The sequence below is a fragment of the Gastrolobium bilobum genome, unplaced genomic scaffold, assembly GCF_033153095.1.
Source record: "Gastrolobium bilobum isolate Gb01-03AN ecotype WA unplaced genomic scaffold, APGP_CSIRO_Gbil_v1 utg65199, whole genome shotgun sequence".
NCBI lineage: Eukaryota > Viridiplantae > Streptophyta > Magnoliopsida > Fabales > Fabaceae > Gastrolobium > Gastrolobium bilobum.
In genome coordinates this window covers 38,906-61,115 of record NW_026896576.1, presented here as the reverse complement: position 1 = coordinate 61,115, position 22,210 = coordinate 38,906, and the positions used below count along the sequence as shown (strand labels likewise).

At 33.8% G+C, this 22,210-nt stretch overlaps 1 protein-coding gene across 1 annotated transcript; it reads right to left on the bottom strand.

Annotated features, from left to right (window-relative positions):
* Positions 1–1,093: 1,093 nt before the first annotated feature.
* LOC133300680 (uncharacterized protein At4g04775-like) lies at positions 1,094–1,570 on the bottom strand. The gene is made up of 2 exons (XM_061500251.1): positions 1,406–1,570; positions 1,094–1,333 (listed from the first exon to the last, which is right to left on the bottom strand). The coding sequence occupies exons 1-2, from the start codon at positions 1,568–1,570 to the stop codon at positions 1,094–1,096; spliced, it is 405 nt and encodes a 134-aa protein (XP_061356235.1).
* Between the last annotated feature and the right edge of the window lie 20,640 nt (positions 1,571–22,210).

The window sequence follows — 22,210 nt, the reverse complement described above, 5'->3', positions numbered from 1 at the left end:
ATGTCTACACCAGGGTTCAGGCCACCTAGGACAACCCCACATAAATGATTGGAATACTCTGTAATCACTGACATTAGGCCTTTTTTTGTATGTCTCTGATATAGGAATTCACTGGAATTGTAATTAGGCCAGTTACTTTGGTTTTGGCCCTGTTCAAATGTGTCAGTTGGCTTTTTTTTTTGTATGCCTCTGGTTATGGCCATATTAAGTAGGAACACTTTGTTTTTTTGGAAGACTATTGTGTTGGTCTTAATGGTGTATTATGTCAGTTGGTTTTTTTGGAATTGTAAGTATGATTTGATGAAATGAATGGAATATGTCTTGTTAATATATGTTTGCTGTCATTACTATTTGTCATTGTTGTCATTAGTACTTGTACTGATACATCCTTCTTCTCAGCTGAATTTTTGGAACAACATTGTGTTGGTCTTCTAACAAGCTCTATGCTGTCATTGCTTCTCATTACAACTTATATTGATACACTTTCTTGTTTTTGTCAATACTGGTACTTATATTTTGGATGCTATGTCATTTTGGGTTCATGTGTAAACATACCTGAACTTAGCACGCATCAGTACTTTATATCCCTTATAGGTCCTCAACATTTTTTATCGAGGACCTTTATAGTCCCTGTTATTTTCCACATTTTGCCATATTGGTCCTTAAAAAATTTATCGGGGTCCTTTTTAGTCCCTGTTAAACATGACAGTGACACCAATGCCAGAAAAAGTTGTTACCAACCCCACTGGTCATTCCCCCTTCTTTATAATTCCCTCCATCCTTCTTATTAGTGTTCATACAGTATTTTGCATTTTTTTGGCATTTCAAGATAACTTAATACTACATTTTGTCCCAATAAACTATAGTTCAAGTACATTAGCCAAATTATATACATTACATGAACAACATCTCATTACATCCCAACACTGGTCTTTCCATTACAAAGAAGCATACATATTACAGATTAAAAATGAACATTTCACTCCAGCCTACTACCAACATATATACATATTACAAAGACAACAATAATGGATCCAACAAACACCCTAGCACACCTACACACATGCATAATTTCCTTCTCAACCCTTTCAAACTATGTCTGCATCTTCATTGATATGTCTTCAATCTTTATACAGTGCTCATTAATCTTCTTTTTGTGGTCATTCACCTCCAGCTGCAGTTCATCATTGAGCTTCATGTCCAAAAAGTTTAACTTGAAGTCCATTTCAGCTACATTCAACTCCAGCTTGTTAATTCTCCAATCTTCCAGCTCCATGGTATCAAATGTAGCATCATCCACCCATGCAAAAAAGTTACAGTATGACTTCTTTTCCTAAACCAAATTAAACTAAACAGTTAAAAACATTGAAATTAGAAAAAGAACGCATGAAAAAATAAACCTCACCTTGAAATTGAGGCACCCAAAAAATGATCTATTAGGGTTTCTAATGGTCTTGGAGGTGTAAACTACATTGTGCCTCCCACATTTACACAATGGAGCAGCTCTCCTTCTTTCACTTCTGGACCCAAATGAACTACTTGAGCTCCCCCTTCCAGAAGAAATATTCATCGCATAAAAACTAAGAAGAACCCTAAAGCATATAGTATAAACCCACAATCACTATACCATAAATCAATTTCCCCCAAATTCATATGTTCAATCTTCGATTCAATCCCCTGCTTTCTGGTTTAAGAAGAACCCTAAACCATATGACGACGTTCCTTGGATGAAAGTGAACTGATTATGACTAACGTGGATCTACTGTCTCCACACGACGTCGTTCCATCTCCCAACATGGCATTCATCATGTCACTTAACGTTACACCTCAGCACCGTCAGTCACACCGTCAATTTTGGACTAACAGAAGGACTAACGTGGGTCCTGTTTGTCTTTGTTGGGGACTATCCAACGAATTTATTTTTGTTAGGGACTAATTTGGGTACCGAGTTTTTTCTCAGGGACCAATTTGGGTATTTACTATATATTTCTTTCTCTTCAGTCTCTCTTTTAAATTTATCCATCAATTCATTAATTACTCTACTTAATTGGGTTCTAGCTCAGGTGGACCTATACAAAGATGGCTTTCCCTAAATCATTTTATCTATTGAGAACAATGTTGTTAAAATTGAGATCCTACGCAACATCGGGAGGGGTGATAGGGATCGTAAATTGTTGGATCGACACGGATCGTAAGATCCTACTACTTCGATAGAAAATTATCATTAATATATATATATATATAATAACAAAAAATAATATTTAAATCAATATTAAATATAATTAAAACCTTCAAATTATTAATACTTAATTTACTTAACAATTAATTTTTATTAATTATAAAAAAATTAAACTATTAATTTAAACTAAAAAATTAAGAAGAGTGAAATTAAAATTAAAAATTTCCAAAAAAAAAAAGATTACAAATTTAACTGAAAACAAAATGTAAATTTAAATTATAACAAAGAATAACAAGGATAAGATTCAAAAACTTGTGGACAATAGGTATCTGCAAAGTTGGTTTTTTCTCTCTGTTTCTATTTTATGTCTTTATCCTTATGTTTTACGTGAAAAGATGATTCTCTCTTATTCTCTTTCTTCCATAATCGAAAAATAGTTGCCCCTTTGTGGAGTTTGTCTCTTTCTCTCTCTTATTTTTTTTTTTGGGTTTTGCAAAACATCCGAATCAGAAAGATAGCACGCAAGCAACAAAGATAGCACGCAATCAGAAAGATTGCACGCACGCAACCAAGCCTGGTTCCAATAATTAATTTTAGACATGTAAGTTCATGCCTTCACGAGCCGAGGCAAAGGCCCCTGGTTTGTTTACCACCCCTATTTGCGACTGAAATTTCCTGTTGCGAAATTCCTGTTTTCTAGTAATGTAAATCATAATGTGCATGTCTACTGTTTTGGTAGGTATCAACTGCTATAACCCTAACAAAACTGATTTAAGGTTTTAATCTTTCCACCGTACCAGGAGTTACGACTCTCCGAAATCAAATTCACTAAACTTTAGGAAATCAAATTTCATGATTTAATTGAGACGCCACTTTTTGTTTTGGTAGAAATTAAGATGCCACTTTACCAATAAGTCTTGGGTCATAAAAAAACGATAACTTATTAAATGTGAGTAATGACAATTATGCATTATTAATTTAATATATTCTCCTCCATATATTACAACACTAACAATACACCGTATAATATTCTTAATTATATATAGGATAATAACACATAACGCTCCATGTAATGTCTTATAAAAACTTTTATTAAAAATTACATACTATATATATATATATATATATATATAATATAAGTATTGTAATTTATGTGTTAGATTAACAAAAAATTATATATTATAATTTTTTAATTTATTGAAAAAAGTTTCTAAATTTTTTTAAAAATGTTCTTACATTTATTTTCTATTTCAGAAAAAGAGAAAAAAAATAAATTAAGTGCATGAGAAAAAAATATTTTTTAAAAATATATGAAAAGTAAATATCATCATCTTTATTAATCAATAGATATGAAATGATTTTTTTTATATACTTTATGCATAGAATGAATGACCTATTTATATGTTTTGAAGAGATTAACTGTTTACGGACCTTATATAATCAATTAAAAGTTTATGATGGTAATTTTAGCTAAGATAAGATTTAAGGAATGTTTGTGTTATTTTTCCTGAAAAATAATAGATGCAACAATTAAAAAAATCTAGACCCTTGGTTCAAAAATTAAATATATAAATAGCCCATTGATTGCTATAGTCACAATTATTTTACGGATCTGAAATTCAAAGGGTTGGATTATGAATATGACAAGTATAAGTTGAGTAGTTTACAAGATAAAATTTTTTCTGAAAATTTAAGGAATGCTTGTGTTTTTTGTCCCTGAAAAATAATAGATGCAACTATTAAAAAAATCTAGACCCTTGGTTCAAAAGTTAAATATAAAAATATATATTTATAAAAAAATATAAAAATATATAAATAGCCCATTGATTGCTATATATAGTCACAATTATTTTACGCATCTGAAATTCAAAGGGATGGATTATGGATATGACAAGTATAAGTTGAGTAGTTTACAAGATAAAATTTTTCAATTATTTTGGCTTGCTTAGCGTAGCCTTCAAAGTAAAAGGAATACTAAGCATGAAGGACAAATGATTTATAGATCATTCCGATGACTTTAGGCTCAAAGACTCGAGAAAGAGGGAAGTTTGTTGTCCGCTCAGCAGAATAGGAGGAGTAAAAAATAACATAAATAAACGAAATAGGATTGTTCTTCGAAACTTGGAAATGAATAATGGTCAAACTCACAACTATTTTATAATTAAACAGGTTTTAATTTTTCTGCAATGTAAATAAATTATCTAAATTGAGCTCAAAACAATGTTGTTTTAAGACAGAAATCAAGATATTTTGTAATTATAATTTATTTCAGGGTTATAATAGCTGTTTTATTATAATTTTTTAATTTTTCGCATCAAAACGACGTCGTTTTGAGAGTGTATATAGATAACTTATTTACGTTCACTTTAGAAACATTAAAGCTTTAAATAAAGGGAAAACATTTTTCCCTTGTAAAGGAGAAATTTTTTCTCCTACTAGTGACTCATGGCATAAGTGGGGTCTACAAAATAGTGGAAAGAAAAAATTCAAGGTGGGTCCCACTTTTGCCATGAGTCACTGTAATGACGGACCTAAAAAATTTTATTTATGTCTGTACACTTAGAATAAAAGAATAAAGGATTTTTTTAAAATATATTAAAATACAAAAGAATATAAAGAGAAAAAGAAAAGAAAACTATAATTTAACGTAAAAAAGTAATCAAGAGTCAACTAAACTGTTACAATAGAATATTTTGGGTCCTTAACAAAACTTACAGGTCCATATTTAATCCCTTAAAGAAAAAAGTCGACTCGTGGTCCCTCAGAATTTAAAAATAGATCCAGATAATCAAAATCGCGGTCCCTCTGAAATTCAAAAAGATTCACATCAGTCCCTAAAAAGAACTAACATAGGTCTATTTTTGAATTTAGAGGGATCACGAGATGACTTTTTTTTAAGGGATTAAATTGGGTTCCGTAATTTTTGTTGATGACGCAAAATATATTTTATTTTTTTTTCCAAAAAATTTGTGTGTGTACTTGCACACATACAGGTCCGCCATTAAGTCACTAGAAGGAGAAAAAATTTCTCCTTTAAAAGGAGAAAATATTTTCCCTTAAACAAAATACGGTTGTTCTCTTCTCCTAGCTAGCTAGTATTCTGCAAACATAGAAAAATATGATAATTTTATAAATATTGAAATAAGTTTTTTTTAATAATTTTGTATTTATTTGAGTTTTTATTTTCATATTTTTTCTTAAAAAATTGAAAAATCCCCTATGATTTTGCTTTCAATCACTTATCCTCCTATAATTATTTTTTAATAACTTACATCCCTATAATTTTTGCTTCAAAACTCATTCTTAACACAATTAAAAAAGTAACTAATTGATTACTAAAAAAAAAACTTGACTAATTTGCCAATTTTATCCTTCTTAACGAAGAATATAGGCTGATAAAAAAATACGTTAGAAACATACAAAATTAATAAAAAAATAAAAGAAAAAAAATGGAAGAAAAAAGTGTAAATATGACTAAATAAAAAAGAACGACACATGAAAAAAAAGAAGACCAAATGTATTCAAAACTTACAACAATAATCTAAATTCAAAATGAAAAATCTATTGAAGAAAAAAAAATAGAAGAAAAAAAGATAAAAAATAAATAGAAGAAGAAGAAATTAGTGTTGTAAGTTTCCAATATTTTTTTTCTTATTTGTCTTATATTTGTTTCTTTTTGTCCTCAATCTGTATTCTTCTTTTTTACTTAAATATATTTGGTATTTTTTATTTTCATTTTTAACTTTTATTCTTTTTTATCATTATTAAAAGAAATAGAATAAAAAATAAGATAAAGAAGAAATAGAAGAAAAATAAACTAGTGTTATAAGATTTTAACATATTTAGTGTTATTTTTTCTTCTATTTTCATTTTTTTTCTCTTTTAATATTTTATATCACTGTTAAAAGAAATATACAAAAAAATAAGATAAAAAAGAAACTAGTATTATAAGTTTTTAACATATTGATCTTTTTTTTTGTCACCTGTCTATTTTCTTCTTCTAAAAAAGATAAAATAGGCAGATTAATTAAGTTCCAACGATGTTAAGAATTGGTTTAAATAGAAAAAATCAAAGGGGAATATATGTATCAAAAGAAAAAAGAAAAAAGAAAAAGAAAAACCAAAGGGGATAAGTGATTAAAAAAAAGGTACAAGGGGGATAATTGATTCAAAGCAAAACCATAGGGGAATTTATAAATTTGTTTCCTTTATTTTTAATATAGGTTCATATATTTTTAGTTATTTAGATCTTAATTCTTACTTTAATAAGTAAAAATTAGAGAAAATAATTTTTTATTAAAAAATAAGGATTAATATACCAATAAATATAATTGTATAGACGTTGTAGAAAAAGAAAATATATGAACAAAATTTGAAATGAGTGAGCAATATACGAATTATATTTTGATGGTATGGAATTTTGGTATATATATATATATATATATATATATATATATATATATATATATATATATACTCCAATCAATCTATATATTTTTTTCTTTTGAAATAAAATAAGGAATTTTGATTTTATAATGTTAGGTTTCTATACTTTTTTAAGTAAACTATCTCTTTACCTTTGGTGATTCAAAGATTAACACGTATCAACAAGTACAGTAGTCTTTCAAATATTTTTAATACTAAGTACTTTAGTGTATTATCACATTAATTTTCTCATGTCACCAAATCAATTCCTTAAAATATTCATTTAGTCATAGAAGTATTTAAAAAATTAATATGGTGACACATTAATTTTTGAACAGCCAAAAGTAGAAATTTTACTTTGAAAAAAAAAATATAGAAGTTTAACATTCTGCAGTCAAAATTCCTTCAAAATTGCAAGGATGGGGTATTAGAGAAATTCGGGAGACAAAAAAGAGATATGGAATTGTTGGATTAGGAAATTTGAATTCGAAATATTGTTGGAAAAGTTTAAATTTGAATTTCTGTTTTAAACAACTGTTTCTATGCAGACTGTTTCTTTAGGATGTTAGAGGGTATGGTGAAGGCAAACGTCTCTACAAAGATGCTTCTCCAAAGGTTGTTTCTTGTACAGCACAAATTAAATAAAAAACTTAAAGCTCTTAAATGAAGCCAAATTAATGGCGCAATCCACTTGAGCTGAAATATTTTTATTACAAAAATGGGTGCAGTAACAATCAAACTTTAGACTTTTTGTAATAGTAAGTCTGATATCACGTAAAGAATTAATTTTCCCAAAAATTTAAGCTCTTATGTGATTGCAATTTAATAATTGTATATATTATATCTCCATGTATAGTCAGTTTGAAAAGCACCATGCAAACCGTGTTCCATGTAAATTTCTGCATGACACTAGCTACATGGTTTTTTTAATCTATAAAAAAGATGCTAATTTTTTCCTCAATCCTTGCAGGAAAGATATAGGTATTCAGGTTGGAGGAATTTACTACCTTTCTTCCTTTAGCACAAGCATGTGGAAAGTAATAAAGAATTTTAAGACAGAATATGAAAAATTTGTGGAAAGTTAGTTGGCGAATTTCACAAGAATAGAGAAATGCTTGATTGCTAGACACAAGAGAGTCTTTCATTTACAACTTTAGTATTGTTTACTATTCCAGCAAACAGATTTAAGGGCTACCTTGTAGGGTAAATGAGTACATAAAAAGAGATATATCTCCTCTTTCTCAATTGTTTTTTTTTTTTTTTTTTTTTTTTTGGTGTGGCTCTCAATTGGTTTTTTGTTATTGAGTCAACAGGATTTTAATTGTTCCTTATAGTCATTGATACGATCATTATTCTGGTAGGTTTAATTAAGATGTTGCTTATACGTAGCTATTGTTAATTTACTGGTATTAATGAAGGTGTGAAAATAATTTTTCTCAGCCACTCAAGCAAATGCTACAGTAACAACGGAAAAATGCAAAGGAACTGGCTCTTATTTTTTGGTTTCGCAAGACTCCTGGTTCTATGTGTTTGGCTTATATGGCTCAAAAAATTAAGGTCATGTGAATATATATACTGCAGCTTCATCACCATCGAAATTCTGAATACTGTACCTTTCTCTGACTATTGGCAAACCAGAATTTAAATAGTAATTAACCCAGAGAGGGTAGCTCGTCACGGTTTAAATTTTGGATAAAATAAATTTTTGAAATTTTTTTGGGGTCAGAGGTGAACTGTCTCTCTCTTGAAGAGGATTAATCTCATCCTTCCTCCAATAATAGTGAGTAATCCAATACATCCTTTATTTTAATGAGAAGTTAGTCTTAGAACTGTACTTCGAAGACAAGGTAATAAAAAAAGGTTAACTGGGAACACATCCAAATTATCTACCAAAAAAAATTTAAATAGTAACTAAAAAGTGAAGGCCAAAGCGAGTGGGAACAGGGAATGAACCAAACCAATTTGTGCCAACTCTATTGACTTTAATTTAATGGGACACAAACTAATTGCTACGTGACAGCGGCAACCAGCAGCACCATGCTATTGGTGTTTGCTTTGTCAAGTTAGAGAAAGGTTATGCTTTGTTGGAACATAACAGAAACATTAGCAGGAAATTCTATGCTTAAAAAAGTCCAGTCTTTGGAAAAGTAGTTTAGTTAAATTAACAAGCCATTCACGGCATTTCCTGGCGCCCAATATATATTTTCTAATGCATTAAATAATCCTTAAGATTCATCAATATTTGGCTTCTCAACAAATATTGACTCTTCCATTAAGACTTGGCTACACTCATCAAGACATACTCTGGGCCAATTTACCATTAGCTCTGATACCAATTGTTGGGCCATGTAGGAAGAGCTCATGGCGGGGAGAGACCGCCAACCATGGGCCAAGTAAGCAACAATATTAGGTGGGCTTGGAACAACATAATCAAACCCAAAACCTTAAGGCACTAGGTGCATGAGTCCTTCCACTTATATGATGCTCATTTAATCCATTCTTAACCAATGTGAAACTTTTTTCACTCAATGATTCACATTTGGATTCCTCTAACACTATCTACTTTGCACCTATCCTAATAAGCTGCTAAATTGCATTTGGTCACGATTACATGTACATGGCAATACCAGCACTAGAGTGGAATTAGGGATTGCAATTTTTAATATGATACATAACACGAGAAATTCATGTTTGAGTGGTCCCATTTTCAAATTTATTTCATGTTCATGTTGGTAAAAAATGATATAAAAAAATCATGTCGTATTGCGTGCTAATCGACAAACATGATACTGCCTGACTTTAATCTTCTTTCAGGTCATTCATGTTATATTATGTTGTGCCAATACGATATTAGTGAAAACAATATTCAGTGCGCAAGTTATTCGTGTCATGTCGAATTGTCTCAACATGTATAATAAGCAATAAATTATGAGGTTGGCAGATTATTCATATCATGTCATGTCAATTGGCATATTACACTTCAACATGGGAACTGCTTATCCCTCAAATGGGGGATTAGTCTCACCCTTCCTCCAATGACAGTGAGTGATCCAATGTACCCTTTGTTTCAATGAGGAGTTAATCTTAGGGCCATACTTCGAGGACAAGGTGATCGAAGGAGGTTGAGTAGAGATACCTCCAGATTATCTACCCCAAAAAATTTAAATAGTAACTAAAAAGGGAAGGCCAAAGCCAGTGGGAACAAAGAATGAACCAAAACAATTTGTGCCAACTCTATTGACTTTAATTTAATGGGACACAAACTAATTGCTACATGACAACGGCAACCAGCACCACCATGCTATTGGTGTTTGCTTTGTCAAGTTAGAGAAAGTCTATGCTTTGTTGGAACATAACCTTAACATTTGAAATTCTATGCTTAAAAAAGTCCAGTCTTTGGAAAAGTAGTTTGGTTAAATTAACAAGCCATTCACGTAATTTCTTGGCGCCCAATATATATTTTCTAATACATTAAAATAATCCTTTCACTGCCATTAATTTTACATAACACTATCTACTTTGAACTTATCCTAAAAAGCTGTTAAATTGGGTTACGATTACATGGAAATACCAGCACTAAAGTGGAATTAGGGATTGCAATTTTTAATATGATACATGACACGAGAAATTTGTATTTGAGTGGATCCATTTTTAAATTCATATCATGTTTGTGTTGGTAAAATTCATTTGAGTGGAATTAGGGATTGTATTTGTGACGTATTACATGCTAACTCGCAAACACGATAATGACTGATGTTAATCTTCTTTAAGGTCATTCAAGTTTGAATTATTGTTACCTAGAGATAGGAACTAGTTGTTTAGAACATAATTATTGTTTCTGATTTAGTTGTTATTTATTGTTAGGCTGTTAGCGTATTTGTAGATCAGTTCCTTATTTTATTCCTTGACTGTTAAAAGCCACTTGTATATATACGCCTCCATTTCAGAGGTAAAAGTAAGAATGAATAGAAATACAATACAGAGATCAATTTTTTTAACATGGTATCAGTTTTTTTTTTATGCAGACACACTAAAGTCCCACATCGAATTATTCGCTCTTTATTTTTTTCCTACCCGACCCGAAGCCATCTCCTTCTCTTACCCGAAACTTCTTCTCTTATCCAAATATCCCAAATTCATCTTTCTCCATGGAAAACCCTAATTCCCCTAATGATTCCACCAACCAGTCCTCCGCGTCTGTTCCTTCACAAAATATCATCATCTAACAAGATTCTTGCTCATTTCCCATCACCGTCATCCTCGATGGTACCAACTATCCCCTATGGTCCCAGTTAATGGACATGCGTATTGGTGCTCGGAATAAATCCGGCTACCTCACCGGCACAACACCTAAACCTCCCATCACCGATCCTCAACACGACACCTGGGTCACCGAAAACAAGAGAGTGAAAAGCTGGCTTATCGAATCCAAACCCCGACTTTAATGCAGCGGTTCATCCGCCTTGAATCCGCCAGCAAAATTTGGGATGCGGCGATTCGTACCTTCTACGATGGATCAGATGAGGTTTGTCTCTTTGAACTCCATCAACATTCTTTTTCCACTAAACAACTTGGCCGCCCTCTCTCTACCTACTACCATGATCTCCTCTCCATCTTCTAAGAGATCGACCATCACATGTTATCCCCTGCCACCACTGTAACTGATGTGGTCTACACACACTCATCTATAGCCCGTCTGCGAGTCTACATATTTCGTAGCGGACTAGACTCTGAGTTTGATCAAGTCCGTGGTGAGATTCTTCGTAAAGTTCCAAAACTGGATCTATAGGGCATATATGCATTTCTCCACCGCGAGCATCAACAACATATAACAATGAGTCGCCCGCATACCACATCAGACACCTCTTCTTTTGTCACTCGTTCCCCTTCGACGAATCCTTCCTCCAAAGCTCGAAAAAATCTTCCTCTGGCAAACCTTCGGTCTGTTCTCACTGTGCTGATTCAAGACATTCCAAGACCCGATGCTATGAAATCATAGGATACCCAGAATGGTGGGACTTCACTAAAAGGCCTCGAAGGAAAGTCAACTCCAAAGCCCTCAAAATATCCTCAGAAGGTGAACCCTCGGCATCTCCTCAAGCTCATGCAATTTGCGAAGGAATATTAGGTAAGACCCTTGCTTTCTCTGCTAACTTTGGACATAGCTAATGGATAATTGATACTGGAGCATCGGAACATATGATCCGAGATGCCTCTGCGTTGACACATTGTTCTCCGTGTAGTAAGTCTACCATCACCACTGCTAATGGTGGCTCTGCCACCATTACTAGACATGGTACCCTTCCTCTGACCAAAACTACAACACTTCATTCTGTCCTCGTGGTTCCCTCTCTGGATTTTAATTTGATATCTGTCAGTCAACTTACATCACAACTTAACTGTACTGTGATTTTTTGGCCCACATTTTGTGAGTTTCAGGACGTCCAGACACAGGAGATTCTTGGCTATGGTGTTAGACATGCCAACCTCTACTTCTTAAACCTCGAAGATGGATCTCACCTGCAACCCCTGACTTCTGCTACCACAATTTTTGACTCCACTCCTTCTGAAGTATGCATTCCTGACTCTACTTATTCTAAAATTTGGCTTTGGCATAAACGACTTGGACACCTCTCCTTCATTTCCCTTAAAAAATTATTTCCACATTTATTTTCTAAGTGCAATCCTTCTGTATTTCAGTGTTCTAATTGTGAAATGGCTAAAAGCCATCGAATTTCATTTTATCCCAGTCCAAATAAGAGTTGTATACCTTTTCAAGTCATTCATTCGGATGTTTGGGGACCTGCTAAGGTCCCCTCGCTCTCCCATTCTTACTATTATGTATCTTTCATTGATGAATGTACTCAAATGGTTTAGTTTCACTCATTAGAAATAAAACTGAAGTCTTCTCTATGTTTCAGAAATTTATTATATGGTTCAAACACAGTTTAATAGCTCCATCCAAATATTTCAATCAGATAATGGTCTTGAGTACAAAAATAGACCCTTCTCTGAATTTCTAATCTCTAAGGGAATAAAACACCAAACATCATGCACCTATACACCTCAGCAAAATGGATTAGCTGAGAGAAAAAATAAACAGCTACTAGAGGTGGTAAGAGCCTCATTATTTGGCATGAATGTCCCCTCATTCTATTGGGGAAAGGCAGTTCTCTCTGCTTCCTATATCATCAATCGTACTCCATCTAGTGCATTGAACTTCCTCACTCCTCAACAGAAACTTGAATCTTATTACTCTATCCTCATGTCACCAACTTAGAACCTAGAGTCTTTGGTTGCACTGTCTATATTCATGTACCTAAACCACTCCGAAATAAGCTTGAACCTTGTGCAAAAAAATGCATCTTTTAGGATATTCTGGTCTCCAAAAGGGATATCGTTGTTATGATCCCACATCAAAAAAATTGCATGTAACTCTTGAAGGATCTTTTCGGGAATCAGAAGCTTTTTATTCAGGTGGAGTCACCCATCCTTCTTCTCAGGGGGAAATTCAACATATCAGAGAAGACAATTTCTACTCCCCTGTGCCTATTCCCACAAGTGCTATTTCTGCCATTCCTCTTCAAAACCATTCACCAGAAAACTCAGCTGCTGATCTATACATAAATCCCATCAATGCAGAAACCCCTACACCAGAAGGGTCACCATGTCTACCTCTCATAACCTAATCTCCTACTATGGACAATCCTGCAGAACAAATTGAAACTACTATTGAGGTAATCCCTGATCCTATTCTACAACATTTAATTCAGAATACATAAGTCAGAAGGTCAGAGAGACAAAATAAAGGTATACCCTGAACAACTTATGAACCAGATCCAAATGTGAAAGTTAAACACCCTATTAGCAGTTATATGTCATCTCGTAGGTATCTGGACTATATGCTTTATTGGTTGATCAATTATCTACTGTAGCTATTCCTAATAGTGTGCAAGAAGAATTGGAAGATCCTAAATGGAAGGAAGCAATGAACATTGAAGGAGGCACTTCAAAGTAATAAAATTTGGAGGTTAACTTGTTTACCAGAAGGAAAGAAGACAATTGGATGTAAATGGGTCTACACAGTGAAATTGAAGGCAGATGGAAGTATTGACAGATATAAAGCAAGACTCGTGGCAAATGGATACACTCAGAAGTATGGAATAGACTATCAAGACATATTTGCTCTAGTGGCTAAACTCAACACCATACGAACCTTAATATCAATAGCAGCCAACAGAGATTGGCCATTGAAGCAGTTCGATGTGAAGAATGCCTTCTTGAATGGTAATTTCGAGGAAGAAGTATACATGGAGGTTCCACCAAGAGTAAAGGCGAAGAAAAATACAATTTGCAAGCTAAATAAAGCTTTATATGGTCTTAAACAATCGCCAAGAGCATGGTTTGGTAGATTTACACTTGCAATGAAGAAATTTGGCTATAGACAAAGCAATTCGGATCATACACTGTTTATCAAACAGAATGAAGGAAAAATATCCATACTTGTTGTCTATGTAGATGATATGGTGTTAAAGGGAGATGATATAGAAGAAATAAGGCTACTGGAAAAGAAGTTGGCTGCTGAATTTGAAATGAAGAGTTTAGGACAACTGAAATATTTCCTTGGAATAGAAATTGCAAGGTCAAAACAAGGAATATTCATGTGTCAGAGAAAATATACACTGGACATATTATCTGAGACTGAAATGATGTCTTGTAAACCAAGTGACACTCCAATTGAAATGAATCACTCCATTGGAATATATCCGAAGCAAGTTGAAACGGATAAAGGCAGATACCAAAGGTTAGTAGGAAAGCTAATATATTTATCACACACAAGACATGGCATTGCCTATTCTGTGAGTGTGGTAAGCAGGTTCATGCACTCTCCTAGTGAAGAACACATGAAGGCAGTATATCGTATTCTCATATACCTGAAAGGATCACCAGGAAAGGGTATTCTTTTTTCAAAAAATAAAGAAGCCTGCATAGAAGGATATACAGACTCTGATTGGGCTGGAGACAAAAACTACTAGGCAATCAACTTCCGGATACTTCACCTTTGTAGAGGGAAATCTAGTCACATGGAGGAGCAAGAAACAGATGGTAGTAACCAGATCCAGCGTAGAAGAAGAATTCAGAGGTATGCCATATGGCATTTGCGAATTACTTTGGGTGAGAAGTATACTTGCTGATTTAGGAATCAAATATAATTAGCCAATGAAGCTTTTCTGTGATAACAAGGCTACTCTGGAAACTGCACACAATCCAGTTCAACATGAAAGACCTAACATGTTGAAGTGGATAGGCACTTCATTAAGGAAAAATTAGATAATCAAGTGATCCAGATGCCTTATGTTCGATCAGAAGACCAGCTTGTAGATGTATTGACAAAAGGTGTTTCAGTGAAAGTGTTTGATAGACTAGTTGACAAGTTGGGCATGATGGATATTCATGTACGAACTTGAGGGGGAATGTTGAAAATAAAATTCAAGTTTGAATTATTGTTACCTAGAGATAGGAAGTAGTTGTTTAGAACAAAATTATTGTTTCTGATTTAGTTGTTAATTATTGTTAGGCTGTTAGCGTATTTGTAGATCAGTTCCTTATTTTATGCCTTGGCTGTTAAAAGCCACTTGTATATATACGCCTCCATTTCAGTGGGAAAAGTAAAAATGAATAGGAATACTTCACAGAGATCAATTTTTTAACATGCTACATGACAACGGCTACCAACACCACCATGCTATTGGTGTTTGCTTTGTCAAGTTAGAGAAAGTTTATGCTTTGTTGGAACATAACATTAACATTTGAAATTCTATGCTTAAAAAAGTCCAGTCTTTGGAAAAGTAGTTTGGTTAAATTAACAAGCCATTCACGTAATTTCCTTGCGCCCAATATATATTTTCTAATACATTAAGATAATCCTTTCACTGCCACTAATTTTACATAACACTACCTACTTTGCACTTATCCTAAAAAGCTGTTAAATTGCATTTGGTTACGATTACATGGCAATACCAGCACTAAAGTGGAATTAGGGATTGCAATTTTTAATATGATACATGACACGAGAAATTTGTATTTGAGTGGATCCATTTTTAAATTTATATCATGGTTGTATTACGTGCTAACCCACAAACACGATAATGACTGACGTTAATCTTCTTTCAGGTCATTCATATTATATGATGTTGTACAAACATGATATTGGTGAAAATAATATTTTGTGCACAAGTTATTCGTGTCATGTTGTATCATCCCAACATGTATAATAACCGATAAATTATGAGGTTGGCGGATTATTCATATCGTGTCGTGTTAATTGGCATAATAAGCTTCAAAATTTTGAGGTTGATGGATTATTCGTATTGTGTCGACCTGTAGAATAAGCTGTTGTGTTCATATCAAAGGTTTCGACATGAGTCTTTATTCATTTCGTGTTTTTGTCAATAGCTTTTAGACAAATTTTTATTCGTGTAAAGTATATTTGTATTTGTCTGATATCAATTCGACACGAACATGACCTACTGACATGAATTGCCACCCTATATGAGAACAATTATTAACATGGTTTTAGTGAGCAGGTTTCCGCTCTTGTGGAGGTCTCAATTTGGTTTTTGTCACGGTTTTAAATTAGAGTCGATTACTACAATGGTAGCCGCAATATTGCAGTTTGGTAAGTCTTTGCAACTATATTTTTCCTAAATTTCCTATAATTTTGATAAGCATAACCGCAACTACAAGCATAATTTAAAGCATGTGTTTCATATATGATTAAGTAGTATGAACTAACAGTAGCATAGGGGGAAAAAAGTAACCTTAGCGACACAACCTTCAAATTAAATATAAACTTGGACAGTTGTATGGATGTGGCTGCACCTAGACCCTTTTATTCTAAACTAACCCCTGCGGCTAATCTAATCCAGGATTCATTTTCATCCGCACATTATAAAACTGTGTACACTATTATTCAAGGGACATATTATTTTTACACCAATGTAAAAATAAGAAGTGTTATACCAAATCTTGATCATTGATTTACTTGCATCTAATGGCTTATGTATCTAGTAAATCAGAAACGCTAGATATAAATAGAATCAACGGCCAAAATTAAGAATGTAACTTACACTGGTGTAAAATAGTCGTGACCAATTATTTAATTATGCATCCACATATAGTAAAAGAGTTTGACCTTAGTACATAGTCAACGTCTTTTAATGATATGTTAAGATGTAATTAAGTACTAATTATACCATATCATCTAGCTATTTTAGATATTCTAACAAAATGTGATGTCTATGTGCATGATTAAGTGAATATGGGTGCTTAGCCAAGCTAAAAAAAAGGATAAAGGAAGATAAAACCATCCATTCTGGTTCTATATTTGTTTAGATAAAATGTTTAGCCAATTCCTTGTGTCGAACCAAACAACTCTTTCTTCTTCCAACTTTTTTATCTTCCCATTCATTTTCATTGTACATAAATTCCTCTTCTCCTAATTCCTTCCATTCTACCAACAAAGAATCAATAATAAGTCTTAAATCCAGATCGGATAATTGTTCTCGGATAGCGCCAGCTCCACTAGGAATTTCTCGATTTCGAATTGTATCGAAAGCTTGCGTAGTAAAAAGAGTGGGATGCTATATTTCCAAGATTGAATTTCATATTCGAATGAACCTCGTAATCGTAAGAAAGTGGGTTTTTTAACAATATGTCTAGCAAACGAAAAAATTGGATAGGATCCAATCGGATCTCCCCCCTTTAAAATCGGATGTGAAGGTCTTCCTTCATCCGGCTTAGTTACACCAAATAAAAATAAAAAAGTGGTTTCCGCTTTCAAATTCTATAAAACCTATAATCTAAAATAAAAGGTTTACTATTTACTCAAGTTATACATAAAAACAAAGCACCTTTTTGTCACCGCATTTTTCTTTTTGTTTCTGTCGTAATTGAGAAGTGGATGGAAAATTAAGAAACAAAAAGAAAATGTAAAATTCTTGAGTAGTCCGTCCCCTTTCGAATGTGGAATCCCGTTAAATTGAATTATTATTATTAATTATTTATTATTTTTAATGAAAGGAATATCATGGAATTCATAAGAGATTTCCTTGTCTATATATCATTCCACTCAATCTTTTAGGTCCAAACTTCACCTCGATGGTTATGTCACATGGTTATTTCACAATGTCTGCAACAACTCGTTACATACCGATGTTGTTAACATTGATTATGATATTAAGTGTAACAGCCCATTGTACATCGGTATTGTTAACATTAATTATGATATTAAGCGCAGTTACAATCATAGCAATTCATTTATAAAAATGCGAGTAAACTTTTTTCGTTTATTACGCGAGCATTTAAAACAATAAAAAGCGTAATAAATAAAAGTTGTAACCGTAACTGTAAACTATTTGCGAAATAATTAATTAAACTACTTTTATAACTTATATTACATCTCTCAAGGCACTAGGAAGCTATCACACGAGTCATAAAGTTCTTGTTTGCTCTGGATATCGCCGTTTGAAGTTGGACAAGCAAATCTGCCAGCCAACCCCAAAACAGCTCCAAACATCCTTCACTAAATCAATTACTGCAGAAAATCCACTCAACAATTGCTCTCAAATTTTTATACAACAAACTAGATACCTCAATCTTCAATTTGATATATCATACACCTAATTTTACCAAAAATGAAGCGGGAATAAATTTCCCAAACTCGGTCCAGAACTACCCAGTGTGCAGTAGCCCACTGAACAGTCCGTGTTCGCAGCCCTCTACAAGCCGACAACCAACCCATAATTTCATCAAAATTTGTTACAAGATAGAGGACATCTCAAGCTTGAAAACGACGTATGGAAAGTCCCTATCGGACCTTTGTGGAGGAAGATATGCTCTCCCAAAGTTTGCCTAAATTCTGCCAATTTCTAGAAAATTCGCTAGAGTTTCTTTTGTTTTTCCAATAATCCCCAAACTTGCACAAGTACTCTATGACTTTAACCTTAACCTTAACCTTAACCTTCCAATGACATATTACAATTACAAACCTTAACCTTTAAATAATACATAATAAATACTACAAAATAAACATGATAAAGAAACCTCAAAATGACATAATCCAAATGTAACTAGACTTAGGCAAAATGACATGAACAAATATGACAATAAATATCCTCCTAAATACATATGCAATGTTCATGCCCTAAGTCTAGCCTAGGCCCAATGACCACCAAAATGCAAAACAACTAATCATAGGTCTCAGTCATCCCATGGGCTTCTTGCCCACCGCTCCAACGCCACTACTACCTCCTGAAATAAAGCCCCCAAAGCGGGGTGAGATATACGAATATATCTCAATAACGCAGAGGTTCTGGAGAATACTCCGCCCAATGGCTCACTTCGATGCATATAAATAATATAACATAACATCTTCAAAACGGGATAAAGCAAGTGATTTAGTGAAATAGGGGAGCATAAGGATACAAAATACGACGAAGCTGGAATGGTCAATGCCAAAACCACGCAACGTCCAGCTTATTGGCCTCGGTATATAAGCCTACAGGTCTCAACCAAGGCGTGTTCCCAGAACATCAAACCAAGGCACCCTCCATCCATAACCACCCGAGACTTCCTAGTGTATTCTTATCCGGATCACACACCACGACCCCAGGTCAACTGGAACTCCTTCACGGAGACCTATCCAGTGGAAGTCCGTAACGCCCGAAGGAAAACAGTCTACTGGCCAAAGACACGGTACATCTTATGTACCAACACACATACTATATGCAGGAACATGTTATCCTATATTACTTACATACACTTCCTACCATCACCCTCAACGGGAATGTTGGAACACACAAGGGGATCAAACCCCAGTACCAAAAGGTTACCTGTATAATCTTCTCCAGCAGCTAAAATGCAATATATTTTTCGAGCTTGTTACACAACAGAAATGCCTACACAGAGGACATTCCCAACTAATTACCATTCATACAAACACATGCAAGTTATTAAATCTACAAGCATGGTTCCATGATACTCACCACAATCCCCTTTGGTTCGGGACCAAGGGCAACCCACCGAGCTCACGGTTCAGGGTTCAAATCCGCGTACGGCAACCTATATTGGTCATATAGGGATCATTAACACACGGTTCAATCCACCAATATTACAAGCACCAAAATTCTCCCCTCCCACTAGCTAGGATCAATCTAATATATACCAAAATACTTTAATACATATTGAAAATCCAACAAAACAACCTCTACCTATTTAACCAAGACAAGGCCGAAATATAGGCATAACCAAGGATTTACACATTTCATCAATTTTCTACCAACTCACTCATGACTTAACCACTTAGATCACTTAATATACACTTCATAACATCTTCTAAACATATAGAAACCAAAGTCCCCTAAATTATACATCATACAGCCGAAATGGTCTATTTCAAGGTTCTTGATTTTCTTTCAAAGTATAACCATGTTTTTATGACTTGAACCATCAACAATCATCCAACAAATTTAATTTCATTTAGACATATTCACAAACACTTAGACTACCACTTTATAGACCACATGACCGATGCACTCTTTGTATTTTAGGTCAATCCATAATTTGTTTTTCAACTTCAATCCAAAGGATTCATCAACAACAATCACTGAAGACTTGAATATCGTCCTTACAACATCAAGCCACAACATATTTAAATGACAAAACTCCATCCAAGGTCAGCCCCTAACATGCTTGACCTAAATTAGAAATTAAAGAAATAAACCATTAAATGATAGGTTTAGTACCTTGTATGACTTCTAGAAGAATAATGGATCACTTCCCATCAATTAAACACTCAAAACAGTACACTCATGGTCATGGGCAGCAGCTAGCCGCAACCTTTGAGGGAGAATAACTCTCTTGTTACAAGCTCTCTTAAAGAACTATTAATAGGGTTAGGTTCTCAACACTTTATTCTACAAGTTTGGCGTAGAAATCATGACTTAAAAATGGCTAGAAACCAAGAACCATGGTTTCCCTTTGTCTACAATGGCTCACGGTTATGAGAGAAAAAAAGGAGAAGGAGTGCAGTTTTTGGTCTCCAAAAATATAAAGAGAACCGACCTAAGAAGCTAAAAGATGGCTAAGTTCTTCTAACTTTAGTTTTGTTAACTTCTTTTTATCTATTAATTCCTTCTTTTCTTTTATTGATTCACTCCCACCTAAAGCTTCCTTGTATGTACGCAAGAAAGAAAAAAAAGACAAGAGGCGGTCATGTGATTAGATAATGAAAAAGGACCGACTTTGATGTTTACAACAATTAAAGTAAGTATTCTTTCCTTTTGATTCCACCACCCTGCTACTTGATTTCTTTATTATAAAAATCACTTATCCATCTAATGAAGCAAAGTGATATGCCTTTTCAGCATATGGGTAAATTCAAGCCAAAAAGAGGAAGATTAATTGTTAATCCTGAGTAAAAAGGCAACGTTTATTGTTATTTTGCTGAAATTCTAAATCCAGGATTGTTCAACTGATTTTATGCTGATTTTGTACGAAAGCATACAAAATTGGAGTCAAATGGAGACTTGCCAAAATGAAGATCCACGCTCATAGCGTGGATGTCACGCTGATGGAGTGAAACAATCCTTTCTCCCACGCTCATAGCGTGGATTTCACGCTGATGGCGTGATGATTCAGAGGCAACCACGCTCTTGGCGTGGAACTGGCGCTGAGAGCGCAAGTTTGCGGAAATCGCAGCCCGTGCTTTTCAAGAGGGAAATTTTGGAAGATGAAAAAGAAGATTATAAAAAGGAGGCTCAGCACAGAATTAGGTATTCTGGACCTAAGGAGACCGTCGTGCGTCAGAAGGAGAGCTCCGGAGAGAGAGAGATTCTAGTTCTTCTTTTTCTTCTTCTTTCTCTTTTACTTTATGTTTTTATGAATATTGGATTTTTAGCCATGATTATGTTTGGCTAGTTTACTTTTTATTGTAGTTAGGGTCATAAACCCTATGTGAACCCTTGTTACGACGGATTGGTTTATTTCTACTCATTTATATAAAGTTCTTTATCTTTACCTTGTGCGAAATTTATATTCTCTTTATTAGAATTGATCAATCTGATAGTTGAGGATAGTTTGAGGGTTAGAACCCTAGATAGGAATATTGGGGTTTTCATATTGAAAAGGGATAAGATAACAATTACTATGCATGCTAGGAATAGATGTATATTTAATTGCAGATGCTTAAATTATTGAGTTCATTGCTTAATTCTCATGAGGGGTTACTAAGGGATTAGGACTACAGCAAGCATTGCAACCTGGGATGATTTATCACAGAAGTTCTTTGCTCAGTTCTTCTCAATGGAGAAGTACAACCAGATGGTGAATGATATCACCAATTTCACTCAATCTGAGGGTGAATCAATGTGTGAAGCATGGAACCAGTTCAAGGATTTGATGAGAAGGTGTCCTCAGTATAACCTGACTGCTAGTAATCAGGTTAGAATCTTCTTCAATGGTTGCAAACCTGAGGTTCAGATGGTGTTGAATGGTGCAACATGAGGCACTATTAAAACTCTGAGAGCAAACGAGACTCTTGAGCTG